This window comes from Euleptes europaea, chromosome 1 (assembly GCF_029931775.1).
Source record: "Euleptes europaea isolate rEulEur1 chromosome 1, rEulEur1.hap1, whole genome shotgun sequence".
Taxonomy (NCBI): domain Eukaryota; kingdom Metazoa; phylum Chordata; class Lepidosauria; order Squamata; family Sphaerodactylidae; genus Euleptes; species Euleptes europaea.
Window position 1 is genome coordinate 69,535,487 of NC_079312.1, and position 17,781 is coordinate 69,553,267.

The window sequence follows — 17,781 nt, forward strand, 5'->3', positions numbered from 1 at the left end:
TTTTCTGTATCATTTAGCCTGTCATATTGAAATGTTTATGCTTTTTATGGGCTGTTTTTCAGATTTTTGCTTGTTTTCAATGCAACCCTATTGCGTTGTTTATTGAATGTCCCATCATCTTGATTGTATTCACTTACACTGTGTAATCCACCTTGAGTCTCAGTGAGAAAGGTGAACTATAAATAATGAATAAATAAATAATAAATTTTAAATTAGCAGATAAAGTGGTGCTTTTCAGGACCCGTTCCCGACCCATAATCCTATCTGCTTAAGGAGAAAGCTATACTTCAGTTTGAATGCACACAGCTTTTTGATTCTTTTGTGGCAGTAGACTTTTTAATTACCGTTACTTGGCAAAAGAGGCTCATTTGTGTAGTTAACAGACAATTTTATTTTGCCTTTTCCCCTTTAGAACAACTGCCTTATCTCAAGTGCCCACTGCATACTGTCTTAAAGCTAACCCCAGTGGCTTATGGTAAGCTATTCAAAATTTTACCCTGTAAAAGAACTCAGATCCCTTCCATTAACTTCTAGTGTGAGGTAGTGAATTACTGTTATTTGCACCCCTAGTTATTTGTTGCTGATTCATTGAGGAAAATGTTATCTGTAAACCATGTGACAGTGTTGCTTGTCAGTAAACATCCAAGTGGAATTGGTTATGTCTGTGCCATACTTTATATTGCTTTTAGTTGTTATGACATTGTATTTGTTCCAACTCTCCCTTAGAGGTCGGGATGGGTCAGGCTAGGCATTTGAGTTAATGAAAATATATTTCATACTCTATAGTTACTTCAATATATTATCAGCCATGTCACAACTTCAAACATTACCACATGGCATGTTTTGGTCTAATTAAGCATCTTTTCCAATTTATTTTATCACATCTGTGGTCTAAAGTAAAACCAGAAATGAAATATGCTTGGTAGATGTCATATTACAATATCCATTGGTGCCCCCCTCCTGTTGATGCCAGTGTGGCGTAGTGGTTAAGAGCGGCAGACGCTAATCCTTCACATGAAGCCTGCTGGGTTACTTTGGGCTAGTCACAGTTCTCTCAAAACTGCCCACGCAGAGGCAGGCAATGGCAATCCTCTGAACATCTCTTGCCTTGAAAACCCTGAAAACTCTACGGGTTTTCTGTAAGTCAGCTGTGACTTGATGGCACGCACACACATAACTCAGAAGTTTGCATCTTAGTTGGTTCAAATAAAAGATTTGTAATGTTCACCCCATCATTTTTCTGTAAGGCCAAAGTGTTCTGAAGGACAAAACACCCATATTTCCCCATGATAATAACATGGTTATTTTATATAAGTTCATAGTTTTAAGAAGTACTCTGAAGTGACACTTAAAGTGCAAAATTAACCATGACTTGCAAAGCAAGTTGTTTTTGAGTCACCTGTTTTTTTTTTTAAGGATACTTTTAAATGTACTTAATGTGTTTAGATATCCGGCTATAGTTATGATCACTTCAACGATATTAACTTTCTGTCCTTCAGTATATGCTGACATTGTATTTTCAAATTTACAACTATGTAAATTTTAAATTAAAAGTAGGGGTATGAAGAAAACCTTAGAGCTTACATATAACAAAGCCTGTGGCCCCAAGATGAATAAATTACCATGTAATTGGAAAGATCTTGATTTATCGGAAGAGTGTGAATCACCATTTTTTCAGTGTATCTCCAATGTTAATGGAGATAGAGATGAGAATTGATCTTTTATAGTGGGTGTCTGTTGAAATGTTATACTAAAGTGCCTATAATGTTCATTTCTATCTACAGGTTGCAAGGTAGAATCTATATTTCTGAATGTTGAAGCTGTAAATACGCACAGAGACAAACCACAGGTAGGACTCTCTTGCCCCTCGCTAACATTCATTTTTAATTCTGCAGGGAGAAAACCTTTCCCCCCACCATCTGTTGTCATCTTCTAATCCTCTCCACCTCTGCTAAGTGCCACTTCTTCCACCACCTCTGCTTCTCCGTTTCCAGTCACCTTCTTCCAAAGCTGCTTGTTTGTTTTTTTGGTGTGTGTGTGTGTTGCAGTATGAGTATATGTGTGTAACATTTCATTTGATGCTTAAAGTAGGGATACAGACAACAACAAAATATAGGGCCATTATAGACAAAATGCTTTTAAGAATAAAGTAGTTTCAAATTTGCTGTGTAAGAATTTAAAATGTGTTGTATATAAAATACCTTTTGACCTTCCCCCATAAAGCTTACTGCTCATTTTGGCTGGGTCAATTTCCAATCTTTTTGCTTTCACTGATTTTTCTTACCCGTATTTTTAGATCATCTTGTCTGTTTCTTGCCCACTTAAGACATTATTGCAATATACTAATTGCTGCCAATGACGTTGCTTCTCAGCAAAGTTAGCTACATGTCAAACAGTGCTCAGGTGGTTCAGCGAGATACATTTTTGGGTGTTTTATTTGTTTTTGAAATACATGTTGCGTGCTTCATTTTGGAAATAAATACATGAGATGTTTCCCTAGCATGCATTTAAATTTGTTTCTTTAAAACATTTTAATGCACCATTTCTACCCAGTTTAGGGTCCTCAATATCGTTAATAATCCAGAACATTAAAACAGGCTTTTAAAATACGAAGTATAAAAACAATTAAAATACATAAGTTGGCAGAACCACACTTAACATATGGCTGATTCCTTGGGAAAATGCCCACGTGGTTTGCCTTCCCACTGGCATATTGCCTTCCCACCGCGATAGTGCCAGGGTATTGAACACATATATTGCACATATACTCTTATATATTAGCTAAAGAGGCAGAACTGTTTGGCTCAGCAGTATACATGTAGCTGTGGAATGGGATTAGAGTGCCCCAATAAGACCATGTGAGTACCCCGTGTCTAGCAGCTACTCATGTGTTAGGAAATTAAACCACATGCTTCTGAATCTGCTAGAGATGTCAGCTGTTCATATACTGGATGGCTTTGCTTTTGTTGCCTTTCCGTTATTTAATTGAGAAGTTCCTGTAGTAGCAGTAGTACAACCAGTATTGCCAGTCAGTAGCACAGAAGGTACTCCGACTGGGTACTTTTGTACCCAATAATATATATCTCCGTTAGTTTCAGTGTGTGCTATACTTCAGCCCAAATTAATAATTGTCAAATGGAAAGATTATATGTACAGGATGAAAACCTGCTACAATGTTTTATGTTCCATTTTTTAAATCTAACCAATGATATTTCATAGCTGCTGTTTACATTTTTTTAAAGACATCTCTGAACATGAATTTGCATAAATTAACATTTTTATAATTACTGAAATAGAGAAAATTATCCTACAAAACATTCAAAAATGTCATAGGAAAAGTAGTCTAGTACAACATTATTTTGTACGGCCTGAGGGGAAACCGCACACAAACATGTTTAACTGAATTGGAAGTTGTTTGCTTATAAAGGAAAGATGTGGCAGGTATTAAATGTTCAGATGACAGTGCTGTGTGTAACAAAGTAAATTGTCAGTTTGTCATTTTTGTGGCTTTGGTACTTGTGTGCTTGAAGTTATCATCATTTTGACAAAACGGAGGTATTTTTTTCTCTCCTTACAGTGAAGCCTTAAGATGAGTGTCATTTGAATGTGTTTGGTAAATAATTGAAACTCCTTTTTTTGAGAACACAATATATGACTCAGAGTATGATTTTAACCAGCTTGGGTAAAAGGCACTTTCTCTCCACAACAGTGACAACCTGCATCCATAGGTATCTCTTGGGAAGTAGCCTCATGTTCAGTGTTCAGCAGTGTTATGTATGATGCAGGTTCCTACCGACCAGTTAATGAATGAGGTGTTCTATGAAAGCCCTAAAAGCTGATGCTCTGTGGCAGTTGTGCCGCTAGTAGCACAGTCACATAACTAAATGTTTTCCTTACATGAAGTCACTCTGTTGGGTTTGAATACAGTGTTTTTATACTGGGCTTTTAAAAATGGAATTGCATTTTCCTTTTGCTCAAGCAGGATTTCACAAGTGGCACATGCATTGCCATTTGGTCGGTGGGTAGTTGGTAGTCTTACACCACTAGTTTGCCAGCTGTTTATTTCCTGTTTAAATACTGGGAGTAGAAGAAGTAGGTAAACTTGTTGAATTTTGGAACATTCTTTTGCTAAAGGTGTATGTCTTAGAAAGAGTGTATATGTTAGTTTGGATTGTCTGACTCCTTTGCCTGTATGCCTGCCATTGTTCTAATCTAGCTTCATGCTTTCATGTAGCAAAACAAAAACTTGAAGACAAAATTAAACTGTATTTTCAGACCTAGCACCCATTTCTGTGAGCTACTGTGGTGGCTCAAAGGTCTGGATAATTTGCCAGCAGAAATGTACATCTTTGCGCTTTGTAAGTAAAACTGCCATTTATGATTGAGTGTCCCTGGAACTTGTTTCCTTTTCCTTGATCGTGGCACCCAAAATGACTACATGACAGGTCAAGGTGGAAGCTCAGAATTTTCCCTTTTACCTGCTCTAGGCTGCTATTTTTTCATGTTTTGTTACATAGCATGAAACTTTGATGTGCCCGAACTTCGACTTTACTTCACTTAGACTGGGGATTTATATGAGGCAAACAACAGAAAATAACAGAAAATAACTCTGGCACCAAGGCCTGAAACAAACCAAGGTGCCAACTTTGCCCTCGTATAGATTCTAGGAACATCATCTCTGGACCCACCAATGTCAGCCATACTATCTCAGGTTCAGACTCCTGCTCATCTTCTAATGTGATTTATGCCATCACATGCCCTTCCACAATCTACATTGGACAAACAGGTCAGTCTCTTAGACAAAGATTAAATGGACATAAGTCTGACATCAGAAACCACAATATTAAAAAACCAGTGGGAGAACATTTCAACCTTCCAGGACATTCTGTTGCAGATTTAAGAGTAGCAGTTCTCTTACAAAGGAATTTCAAAGGGAGATTGGAAAGAGAAACTGCTGAATTACAGTTGATATTCAAACTAAAGTCAATGCATTTACCTGGGCTGAATAAAGACCTTGCATTCATGGCTTATTACCAATGCTGATTTCTCCACACCCATCTCTCCCCTGGACATCACAGACTCTTCTGCATACCACACCTAATACCATCACGCCTGCTATTCACATTTACATACTGTTAACATTTACATACTAATGCTTGTCTGAATTCACTCTCCTCTACTTAAAGACAGATGGATTCACATTCTAGCTGTATCTGAAGAAGTGAGCTGTGGCTCACGAAAGCTCATACTCTGACAGAAAATATTTTTGTTAGTCTTTAAGGTGCTACTGGACTCTTGCCCTTTTCTACTACAACAGAAAATAAATTAGTGTTGTATTTATTTTTCTTTGTTTTCTTCTTTTATAGTCTTCCTTTCTGGCTGTGGCTCAAGGCATAGTACAACTAGAAACAATGTAGTAAGAAAAGTATAGTAAATACAACCAGTAAATTTATGGAACGATGCACTGAAAACCGCAACATACTACAGGCAAAACAGGATTACAAGGCTGGGGAATAGTCCTGTGAAACATTATATTGCACACAATGGAAAGGCTAGGGTATAAAAGTAGAGAACAGTGCAGTAAAAACAGTAAAAATATACAGTGAGGACTGCCTTAAATTCCACAGACATTAACCTTATTTAATTTATACAAATGCCATCCTGCTCTTGATAGCAGGTTCAGGTATATTACTTTATTGCAATAGGTATGTTAGCCAGCCTTGCAAGTAAGTATCTACCATCACACATAGATTTACCGTATATACTCAAGTATAAGCCGAGTTTTTTAGCCATGATTTTTGGCTTAAAAAACTCCTCGGCTTATACTTGGGTCAATAAGGTAATTCGCCTGCCGGGCCCTCTCCCAGCGCGCTCCCGCCAGCCAGCTGATGGGTGGGCTGTCCCGCCTTCTCCCTCCCCCGATCACGCCTTCTGCGCCGCGGCGGTGGCGGCTTCTTACCCACCCCACCCGATCGCGCCTTCTGCGCGGCGGTGGCAGCGGTTTCTTCCACCCCACCCCCACCCGATTGCGCCTTTTGCGCGATTGATCGCGCCTTCTGCGCAGCAGCAGCGGTTTCTTCCCCCCCCACCTCCCGCACCCCCCACCCCGCCACTCACCCAGTCTGGTCCTCCCGCTTGCCAGCTGACCCTGCGGGGCCTGCCGCCACCACTGCCTGCCTGCGCGCCTGGAGCCCGGTCAGGTAAGCCTGCGGGGGGGGGTGCATTTCCCCCTCGGCTTATACGTGGGTGCTTAATTTTTCCTCATTTTGGGGGCGAAATTAGGCACCTCGGCTTATACTCGGGTCGGCTTATACCCGAGTATATACGGTATGTAATTTTTTTAAAAGAAAAAATGGTAGAGAGAACTGGGCAATTGCGATGTTGGTAAAATAGAGGAAGGAACTGTGCCTTTTACACCACTCAAACTCCTAGTAGAGGAAGGAGGAAGGAGCTGTTCCTTTTACCACTCAAACTCCTAGTTTGAGCGGTAAAAGGCACAGCTCCTTCCTCTATTTTACCAAAATCGCAATTGCCCAGTTCTCTCTACTATTTTTTTCCTCGAACTAGGAGTTTGAGTGGTAAAAGGCCCCTTGCAATGCATTTACACCCGGAAGTGCCGCAGTGTCTACGCTCGTGCATGTTTGCCCTCCGACCCTCAGCTGGTCGGCGGGCAAGGGGGTGGATTGCCGGGGGTTTGACTGCCACCACCGGGCACCTGGCAACCTAACTATACTGATAGCCAGCTTGTTATTGGTAGGTGAATATTCTTCTTATAAAACAAAGAAGAATATGCCTGGTAGCAAAGTAGTCCATACAGAAAGTTGTCAGCCCTTTACAGAGCATATGCAATGGATTTCTTCATTTGCTTTGTTTACACGTATTAGAGATCTAAGTCACTAGCTGGTTTCCTTGGAACAATTTGCAATTGTCGAACCATCTATTGCACCTTCCACAGCAAAACATGGAACACACTGCTTTTAAACTTAGGGCAGCTGAAACTGTAGAAAATGACAGCTACTACATAGTAATTTGGCAATACTAAAAAAAGTCAGCTGGGCCTAGCACATATTCAACTCTGAATAGCAACCTTTTTTTCTCAGTAGTAGTTTTCTGCTCTTCACACAACTCAGAGAAACATTCCTGCACTAACCCTGTTAATTCTTACATGACATTTTATTAATGATAAACTGCTGTGCTCTCCTTTCCTTTCATAGAACTATGTTGAACATAGTTATATAATGCATCTTCTACAAAGCAAACAGAATTCCTCTAGAGCATTAGTTTTGTTTCTCTCTGCCCCCTCCCTCCCCTCTCGGTATGACTCTATTAAGCCACTGTTTTTTTGTATGGAATCTTTAAAAGTTAATAAAATAATGTACCCTAGTCAGGTCAGTGGGATTTAAGGAGCTCAATTCTGCCTATGAAGACAGTCTAAAAGAAGCCTAATATATGCTTAAAAGGTAAAGGTCCCCTGTGCAAGCACCAGGTTATTCCTGACCCATGGGGTAATGTCACATCCCGACGTTTACTAGGTAGACTTTGTTTACGGGGTGGTTTGTCAGTGCCTTCCCCAGTCATCTTCCCTTTACCCCCAGCAAGCTGGGTGTTCACTTTACCGACCTCGGAAGGATGGAAGGCTGAGTCGACCTTGAGTCGGCTACCTGAAACCAACCTCCGGTGGGATCGAACTCAGGTCGTGAGCAGAGCTTGGACTGCAGTACTGCAGCTTACCAATATGCTTAAGGTGCTTTAAAAATGGATTGCTGATCCTGGGTTGCCTTGGAATGATGTGGCAAAAGCATGTGTATTTCAGAATTCAGTGTGATTGCTTTGCAAGTACAGAATTTTGATATTGCATATAGAATATAGAAAGTCTTTGAGCTTTATTTACGCCCATTTCAGCAGTTTTGTGACTAAGGTTCTGAATCACAAATGGTGAAATTTTAGAAGTCTGAAAGGAAACAAAGTAGGGTTTTTAGTACTTAAAGTTCTGCAGAGCCTCTTGGTATGTGCAATTTTGTTTAGACTGCAACATTAGAAATAGTTCAAAATGTAATTTTGCTAACTTGGTTCTAGTAGTTTTTATAGCACAGAATGTACTAATCCAGTCTAAAAGAATAAAACCATTCTGTCTTCAAAGACTCGTTGTAGCTTCAATATAAAAAAATCCAGAATATTCTAAAACATTGCTACCTGTACTGCTATACAGGGGCTGATAATAATAACAGAAAAATGACCTGAGTTTGTTGCCTCAACACACATGTTCAATTTGATGGTGTCTGGAAAGTATAGGTAAATATATCTGTATATAATAACTTAGTTTTGTATTTTAAAACCTAAGCAGTTTCTGTGTGTGTATGTGGGTGAGTTGGCTCTCTGTGCTCACGATCCACAAAATTATGATTTTAGCTCTACAAGGAGTGGGATTTAGCTCTCCATATTTGCTAGCCTATTAAAAAGCAGGGTGCGATGGATGACTGGCTAGTATTTGTTAATTTAGCAGGTGCAATTGTGTACTTTGTACAGGAAATTTGGCTGGTAATGCTACATGATATTCTCCTCTGTATTTTTATTATTACACAGAATGTAGACATTTCAAGACCTCCCGAGGAAGCCCTTGTAACTGTCCCCGCTCACCAGTGAATCCTGTGTCCTGATCAGCTATGAAACCTGTGGTGCTGTTTTCATCATACTATACTAAATTTGTTTCCTTTCAATCATTCCAATCACTTTGGAACCAGCCACAAATAATTTCCGCTTTTGTGTTGCACATGGGGCTTTAGGAAATAATTAAACCCTGTGAGACAAATCAGTTATGTCCCACAAAATAGAACTAATTGGCTGAGTGATTTGATTGTAATGCCATGGATGATTGTTAATGTTAAAACTGATGTGTTTTGTTTACTAAGACTTGCTTTAAGTACTGTGAACATTGGAAGTGTATTAGATGATACATGTACGATAAGTGCAGTCTTTTGTGATTTTCTTTGAAAAAGTGTTGTTTTTCCTTTTCTCTGGAGTGATTGGACTGTTTTATTTAGAAGAACTTGATTAACTAGCATCAGTGATATAGACATGGCAGCTACTAACCCTTTCAGAATGGGTATTTTATGGGGAATTGTGTGCTCTAATTTTTTTGTGATTGATAATCTTTTAGGAGCACATCTCATAAGATAGGATCTTAGAAACTATATAGATAGAAGCAGCTTTTTGCTTACTAATATTACTAATACAAGAACAAACATTGTTTTGAATTCCTCCAGGAGAAAAAGCTGCTGGAAGCGATGTGGAGTGAAGAAATGGCAGGTGGGGAAAGAGTTAAGGAACTTAGTTTCTTTCCTGCTGCTTTTCTACTCTAAATTCTTCCCTCTTGACCTGCTGTTGCTCTAATGGGAGGAGGGATAGGATTACATATATTCGTTTATCAAATGTATTTTGTCCCTGATACAAATGAGTCCATCCTACAGGAAACCCTTTAAGTTTCAAGATATTAGAAACCTGCTGAGCTTTTAAAATGAAAACTTAGAAAAAATATAGTGTACATGGTGGTACTGTGCTTCTAGATGAGCCCAGAATTTTACAAGTGTAAAGATGGGGTTTAACTGACCCACACACTAAGGTGGATCAGTAAGTTGAACACACATGAAGCTGCCTTATACTGCATCAGACCCTGGGTCCATCAAAGTCAGTATTGTCTACTCAGACCAGCAGCGGCTCTCCCGGGTCTCAGGCGGAGGTCTTTCACATCACCTACTCGCCCAGTCCCTTTAGCTGGAAATGCCGAGGATTGAACCTGGGACCTTCTGCATGCCAAGCAGATGCTCTGCCGCTGAGCCCCGGCCCCTCCCAGTTGCTGTAATAATATATAGCTACTGTTTCCTTATGTATCCCAAATTATAACCAATTGTCAAGCAACCTAAACCATGGGTCCCCAACCTTTTCAAGCAGGGGAACCTTTGGAATTCTGACACTGTGTGGTGGGTGCAACCACAAAATGGTTGCCACAGGAGGCAGAACCGGCCACAAAATGGCTGCTGTGCTGACAGCTGCTGCCAAAGTAACATTTTAAAACATTTTCACAGCCCAATCAGAAACCTTGCTAGGCAAAAGGCCCACCTGACCCCACCTATTTTCTAAAAACACTTGGCGGGCGCCAGAAAAGAAAACTGATTTTTCAAAAAACGAAGTCCTAGATTTGAGTCTAGTAGGACCTTAGAGATTTTCGGGCATAAGCTTTTGAGAATCAAAGCTCCTTTCATCTGATGATCACCCTTCATCTCCCTTCATCTCAAAAAGAGAGCCAGTGTGGTGTAGTGGTTAAGAGTGGTGGTTTGGAGTGGTGGACTCTGATCTGGAGAACTGGGTTTGATTCCCTGCTCCACATGAGCGGTGGATGCTGATCTGGTGAACCAGGTTGGCTTCCCCACTCCTATATACGAAGCCAGCTGGATGACCTTGGGCTAGTCACAGCTCTATTAGAGCTCTCTCAGCCCCACCTACCTCACAAGGGTGTCTGTTGTGGGGAGGGGAAGGTAAGGTGATTGTAAGCCGGTTTGATTCTTCCTTAAGTGGTAGAGAAAGTTGGCATATAAAAACCAACTCTTCTTCTTCTCATACCCCGAAAATCTTAGAATCATAGAGTTGGAAGGGACCACCAGGGTCATCTAGTCCAACCCCCTGCACAATGCAGGAAATTAACAACTACCTCCCCCCACATCCCCAGTGACCCCAACCCTCCCCGCGCCATGCAGGATCCCACAATCAAAGCACTCCCGACAGATGGCCATCTAGCCTCTGCTTAAAGACCTCCAAAGACGGGGACTTCCACCACCCTCCAAGGCAGCACATTCCACCGTCAAACAGCCCTCACTGTCAGAAAGTTCTTCCTAATGTTTAGGTGGAATCGCTTTTCTCTTAGTTTAAATCCATTACTCCGTGTCCTAGTCTCTGGAGCAACAGAGAACAAGCTAGTTCCCTCATCAACATGACATCCCTTCAAATATTTAAACATGGCTATCATGTCTCCTCTCAACCTTCTCTTCTCCAAACTAAACAAACCCAACTCCTTAAGTCTCTCCTCATAGGGCATGGATTCCAGACCTTGGACCATTCTGGTCGCCCTCCTCTGGACACGCTCCAACTTGTCAACATCCTTCTTAAATTGTGGAGCCCAAAACTGGACACAGTATTCCAAGTGAGGTCTGACCAATGCAGAATACAGTGGTAGTATTACTTCCCTTGATCTAGACACAGTACTCCTATTGATGCAGCCCAGAATTACATTGGCCTTCTTAGCTGCCATATCACACTGTTGACTCATGTTCAGTTTGTGGTCCACTAAGACTCCCAGATCTCTTTCACATGTACTGTTGTCAAGCCAACTCTCTCCCATCCTGTACCTTTGCCTTATGTTGTTTCTGCCTAGGTGAAGTACTTTACACTTCTCCCTATTGAAATCCATTTTATTGCTTATGGCCCAGCTCTCCAGTCTATCAAGGTCATTCTGAACTCTGACCCTACCCTCCAGGGTATTAACTACCCCTCCTAACTTGGTGTCATCTGCAAATTTGATTAGCATGCTCTCTGTTCCATCATCCAAGTCATTTATACAAATATTAAATAGTACTGGTCCCAGGACAGACCCCTGTGGCACCCCACTGGTCACTCCTCTCCAGGATGAAGTTGTGCCATTAATGAGCACCCTTTGGGTTCGGTTGGTCAACCAGTTACCAATCCACCTAACAGTAGCAGAGTCCAGCCCACATTTTACTAGCTTTGTTTCAAGAAGATCATGGGGAACTTTATCAAAGGCCTTACTGAAATCTTGTTGATCTCTACCGTGCTACGGGACTCAAATGTAGCTTTTCTACGTCAGACCAACATGGTTACCTTCCTGAAACAATATTCTAAAAATGAGTATGTCCTCCTCTGTACTTGAAAGTTCTGAATACCACTGAAAACAAATATTTTAGATACAATAGTGTTTTTTGTCAGCAATACAAAACACTGTAAAGGTAAGAGATATTGTAAGTACTGTAGTATATATTATGAACACTGAAGATGTATAATAGTTTTTCCATGCAGGGATTTTTCACCACATAAACAGTGGAAGCCCACTCCACCCCACCCATCCCACAGCCATCCCACCCATCCCACTCCATCCCACAGCAGGATGGTGCTGCTGCAGTCGTCTTGTTTGTGGCTTCCTAGAGGCACCTGGTTGGCCACTGTGTGAACAGACTGCTGGACTTGATGGGCCTTGGTCTGATCCAGCAGGGCCTTTCTTATGTTCACCCCCAATAAAGGAAAGCACCCAGATGATATTGTGCCCAATATATGCATGAATCATCTTGCTCCTGCCCCTCCTTTACTCTGGAGGGAAAAAATAACCCTCATTTTCTCTCAATCAAAAGGGAAACTTCAGGGTGGATCCAGGTGGAACATGCATTACTATGTAGCCTGTAACTGCTACAGGAAGGGGAAAGGTAGAGCTAAGCTCTGATTTCAGTACGATGTGGGGCAGCTCTCTGCCATGCACCATCACCGTCTTTTAATTTTTTTAAGGGCCTTTTCTAGGCTGTAGTGTTACCGTCAGGAAAAGGGGGGAGTTGGACCACTGGGTGTCCCTGTGAAATCATTGTCGTTTTTGTGCTTTTGTGCATGTGCAATGGGGAAAGAAAGAGGAATGGGGGCAGGGGCAGCAGCAAGTGGTGCAGGACAGGCATGTCATTTTGTATTTGGGGTCTACAAACGTCACTGCATATGTCCTTCAAAAATACATTTATTTCCTTTGGAGGTCAGTGAAGTGAATGACAGCCATAATGATTCCTAAAAATAATGGGGAAATTAATGTTGCTCGAACTGCAGGAATTCTCAGACTGGGTCATACTGAAGCATCCCAAGACATGGGGGGGGGGGGGAAACCCATTCAAACTTCCTCAAGGATAATTATGGCTCCATTCACATTGTCAGTTCAATCATTTAGCTGTCATAACTTTCTTCAAGGGACGCTGATGACTGTAGCTTGGACAGGTTTATGTTTGGCTGGTTCAGCAGAATTAAGTGGTAGAATCTGAATGTGATTGAATATGCTGTAGCATTTCAGGTTTCATGTGGAGGATGCTGTTTTTTAATGCTCCCCTCGTCTAAAAAAATTGCTTCTGGATACCAGGTTTGCATCTCAAGGAAAGAGGTTCTAGTCCAGCCCTGCTTCCTGGTGTGCTAATATTCTACTTACAGAGAGTTTGTTTTTTTAAATGCAATGAGCATTCCAAAAAAGCGTCCCTACATATAGAAGTTCTACCACTGAATTGGCAATTTGTTCTGATTCTTGTGTAGTCGATGTCTTCGAAGTGAATTTGCCTTTAAGTAAAAATCTACTTCTGGAAACGTCCCTTAGAAAACTTTATTAGTGTCTGTCAGCCACAGTTGCTACATATATCTCTGATTACCAGGTTCTGTAGATATGCAGTGGTGTTGCTACATTGCCCTGTTCATGAGGATTTGGGAGATACCTGGCTGACTCTTGGTGAAGACAAAATGCTGACCTAGATGGATCTGGAAAGACAGTTGTCATATGCTCTTAATGTACTAATTTTATGGTGGTTGTTGAACAGTACCAGACTTTACTGTTGTCTATCAGTTGTGTGTGGTTGAGGGGCCATGGCTAGGGCATCTGCTTGACATAGAGAAGGTCCCATATTCAATCCCCAGAATCTCTAGTTTTTTGAAAAAGGATTAATTTGTAGATGATGTGACAGACCTCAACCTGAGATCCTGGAGAGTTGCCAGTCTGGAGTAGACAATGCTGACCTTGATGGACAGCTGGTTTGGGTCACTTCATAAGGCAACTTCATGTGTTCATTGACTACTTGTTTGAATCCTTCCTTCCTTCCTTCCTTCCTTCCTTCCTTCCTTCCTTCCTTCCTTCCTTCCTTCCTTCCTTCCTTCCTTCCTTCCTTCCTTCCTTCCTTCCTTCCTTCCTTCCGACTTTTTGGTTGTCTGCCCCAAATCCTGCTGAATTCCTTTTATTGATTTCTTTTTTTTGCTGTAAAGTATTTAATTTTAGATCTCTAGACCGCTGTATAGCGGTATGTTCAAACATGGGCAGGTTGGCCATTATGGCCACCAGGACCTTTCCTCGGGGGCGGGGGCTGTCAGCCTGTCCTGGACTGGGCCAGCCCAGTGGTAAGAAGGACAGTGCTTGGCCTGCTGAAACTGCACATAACCCAGCCTGCCAATGCTGTGCTCAAGGCAAGCAGAAAGGTGGGCTGGCTCTTTCTCCCTCCCTCCCTTTGGGAGGGGCCTTTTCCAGGGCCTTTTTATCCTCCCAGCCCCTTGCCCTATGTTAAAACCTTACTGTACTACTATAAATGTACACTGAAGCTAGAAGTCTGGGGAAGACTTCTGTTGTTATGATCCAGTGTGGAGTACAGGCTTATGGCCAGGTTGAAACTCGAGGACTAGAAAGAATTGTGCATTTCCTCTGTATAGAACCAGGTGTACTGGACATCTTAGGCAACTCACCAGTAGGATATCTCAGTCTAGCATGGGGAGATACATAACTTTGTTCTTCAGCTGTTATGCCAGATGCGTGAAAAATAGTTCATAAATTGGAAGGCTTGGTAAGACCTTGTATAAGCAGAAAAGGTTTTGCATGATACTATATAAAATGCCTATTGTAGTCTCTGGTACAGGGGATTGGTGTTTCAGGTTTTTGAAGTATAACTAGGTTTGGTTAGTTGATGGTATTTGGTGAGCTAGGTAGATTTGCTTAGGATACATTTTTGGAGGATTTGACTTACAAAGGAAACACTGAAGTTGTGGACCCCAAAGCTGATTATCCGGTGTTGCACATAGAATAGTTTCAAAAGTTCCAAGAGCAGTTTCAGTAAGTGTGCACATTTGTTGTGAGGAGTATGTCAGAGGGATAAATTACAGATAACTTTTGTTTGAATGCAAGAGGAATTTTATGTGGGTGGCATTGCTGCCATTTGAACCAAGTAGTTCTTGCAGACGACGGGGCTGAAGCTTCATCTCACAGCAGCTGTGTACGGTGTCACTGATTGGTCCTAGGACCTATAGCACATGGCATCCTGTGTGTTTCCTTTTAGCATAGGGACCAGCCCCTGATGATTCCTGGGTCAAGTCTGACCTCCCTCACTTAAGGAATTCAGCTTGATTCTTCCTCCCCCAATCCAGATGCTAGACTGATATATGAAGGCAAATGGTAGCTGCAGCCATTGGGCTAGTGGTAGTGGAGGTCTACCCCCCCCTCCATCTTGTGGTCCTCTGCTTTTGCAGATCAGGGCCCTCTGGCCTGGTGGAGGCTAGCTCTGAAGGGGTATTGGCCAGCTGGCACTATAGTTAATGCTTGGTTTTAATACATTTTCTTAATTCTGTGAAAGTGCTGCTACACTAAAAGCTGTGCTGATTAATAGCTTATACTGACAGGTGAAGGCTGCAGTTAATACAGATAAACAGAAATTAAGCGTCATACATTTTCGTATGCATATTTTATCAAAGCAGTAAGTCCACAGAACTCAGCAGAGTATAGTTTGCCGTTGGCAAGTGAGAAATTTGCAAGTGTACATGTCTAAGAACTGAAATGTGTTGCATGTGCCTGTGTTTCATCCTGTCTTTCTGGAACTCTTTAATTAGAAGTTTATAACTGTGTTTATGGTATGACTAGCTAGCTGGATATCCCAAATGGGGTCATGACATATCTTATTTTGTGATGAGATGCAGCAGTGTCTCATACTTTTGTGCTTGACAAAGAACACTTGGAGTAAAAGAAAATGTGGAGGAAATGTAGATTCAATCTTGTGGATCTTGAGATTTCGTCCTAGGAGTGTTCTTGTTTTCTCTCTCCCCTCCCCTTTCTTCTTCATGGCGCACATCATATCTAATTCTCACATGGCTCCACCTGGTGGTGGTGGCCCCATCTACAGATAATTTGTGAATTGAGGCTATGTAATGAGATAACAGATATTTCTACAAATTTGGAGATTCCCAGGTTTGCAGAAAAATCGGATTTTTTTGTTTTAACCAAGGGGGATTTTAATACCCCCCAGACAGAGCAGCATTGTCTGTGCTTGTGCAAACAATGTGGATCCGTTGGCCTGCCATCATCTCTGGCAGGCATGTCTGGGAGATGGGGAAGGCGGAGGACAGCTACAACACAGCCTGGATTATACAGGAAGAGGAGGTGGTGGGGCTGCAGATGGGCAGGGGAGGGCTGGGGAGAGAGTGGCAGCTGCTACTGCCCCATCACACCCTCTTGAATGGTGGGGAGGGGGCAGCCAAGTGAGATTCCTACTCCCTGTGAATGTCTTGTGGGGGGGAGGTGCAGAAGCATGAGCTGCTGCCACCTAATGCAGGGAAGGGGAAAGATGGGATTCCCCTGGGGAGTCACTGTTGCCTCTCCTTCCCCTCTGCCAGGGCGACTCTGTAGGTGAGTAGGATGGAGGAAAGGAAGAATATTGGGGTGGGGTGACAACGGCAGCTGTCAGGCAGATTGGGGGAAGAGGGCAGACGCGTGAGCAAGTGAACAGGGCAGCAGTTGAGTGCAGCTACCACCGGGATTACTCTTTCTCTGTGAGTTTCTTGCAGGTCCCCTGCTTGTATCATTATGTTTACTTGGTAGAAATGGAAACCCTTGCCATTTATTTGGGTAAATTGGGTAGTCAACAGAATGTTTTGTCTGTTCTACTTGGTTCATGTTAGTAGTTCCAAATGAACCTTAAAAACTGGTCTTCAGCCTTGGGGCAAGAGTCCAAGTTTTAATTTCTGATAAACTGGTTCACAGCGTAATTAATCGGATGTCCAAGGCACAATTAAGAAATGTATCCACGATGAAGGAATATGTTGCAGACCTTCCTAGATCAGCATTGGAACAAACACACAGAACAGAGCTGCTCCTTTAATTCAGCCCAATCTTACTCTTCTTTCCTTGGAATGAAAGAAGGAATTTACTCTCAGGAAAGTGTGCAAAGGATTGTGGTCTTAGTTTTTTATAAGTATTTCATGATCTAGTATTGATAAGGAATACTGATTGCAGAAAGCTTCATGGTCAGGTTGACCCTCGGTCATATTTTTTAAAGATGGAGGGTCATTGTTCAGCTTGCTGAAATATTTTCTTTTCTTTTCAGAATGTATGCATTACCCGCTCACGAGAGGAAGCCTTGAAGACAGTACCAAATCATTTGTAGCTCCCTTGACCGACACCACCGTCCCAAACTGCTGAAGCAGTGTTTAAGGAAACAACTCAGGGACATAAGAACAAACAGCCTACAAGAAAGCCAAGCAGCGACGAAAAAAAATTCATACACTCCTCTCTTTGAATGTGTTTTCCTTCCTTGAGAGAAGGTGGGCTTGGCATTAGAGATTGAAATGTACCAAGTATTTATGGAACATGGAATGAAATTGCTTTTAAATTAATATATGTTATTTTTACTCTGCTGTTCTTTATCTGTGGATATCAAAAAGGTTATAAAATTCTGTTGTCACTTTTAATGTTCTGTCTCAGCTTTTAAATGTCAGTGTTCTCCTAGAATATTTTTGTTCTTACTGTGAAAGACCACCAAGCTCCAAACTTCCTTGTTTTGAACTTTTGCATTTTCAGACATTTAAAGGCTCCACTTGGTGCTGTTCGGTGTCTCACTGGAAGCCTGTGCAGATTTTTTTTACCACTGCACTCCTACCTTTTATAAATGTTCCAACCTTCTCCCTCATTGGATTATTTTTTAAAATCATGTTTGGTAGAGAGCTGGCTTATTATTT

General features: G+C 41.7%; 1 protein-coding gene across 5 annotated transcripts in view; it reads left to right on the plus strand.

Moving 5' to 3' along the window:
* The window catches only part of PFKFB4 (6-phosphofructo-2-kinase/fructose-2,6-biphosphatase 4), an 82,575-nt gene extending 65,123 nt beyond the window's left edge, over positions 1-17,452 (plus strand). For 2 of the 5 annotated variants that reach the window (XM_056858856.1, XM_056858824.1), the window contains exons 12-15: positions 413-475; positions 1,785-1,849; positions 8,584-8,675; positions 17,151-17,451. In XM_056858856.1, the coding sequence (XP_056714834.1) occupies positions 413-475; positions 1,785-1,849; positions 8,584-8,643 (188 nt within the window). In that variant the 3' untranslated portion in view covers positions 8,644-8,675; positions 17,151-17,451. Of the gene's footprint in view, positions 1-412; positions 476-1,784; positions 1,850-8,583; positions 8,677-17,150 lie in introns of those variants that run through there. The other 3 variants (XM_056858840.1, XM_056858832.1, XM_056858848.1) reach the window with 3 other exon arrangements.
* Positions 17,453-17,781: the final 329 nt, after the last annotated feature.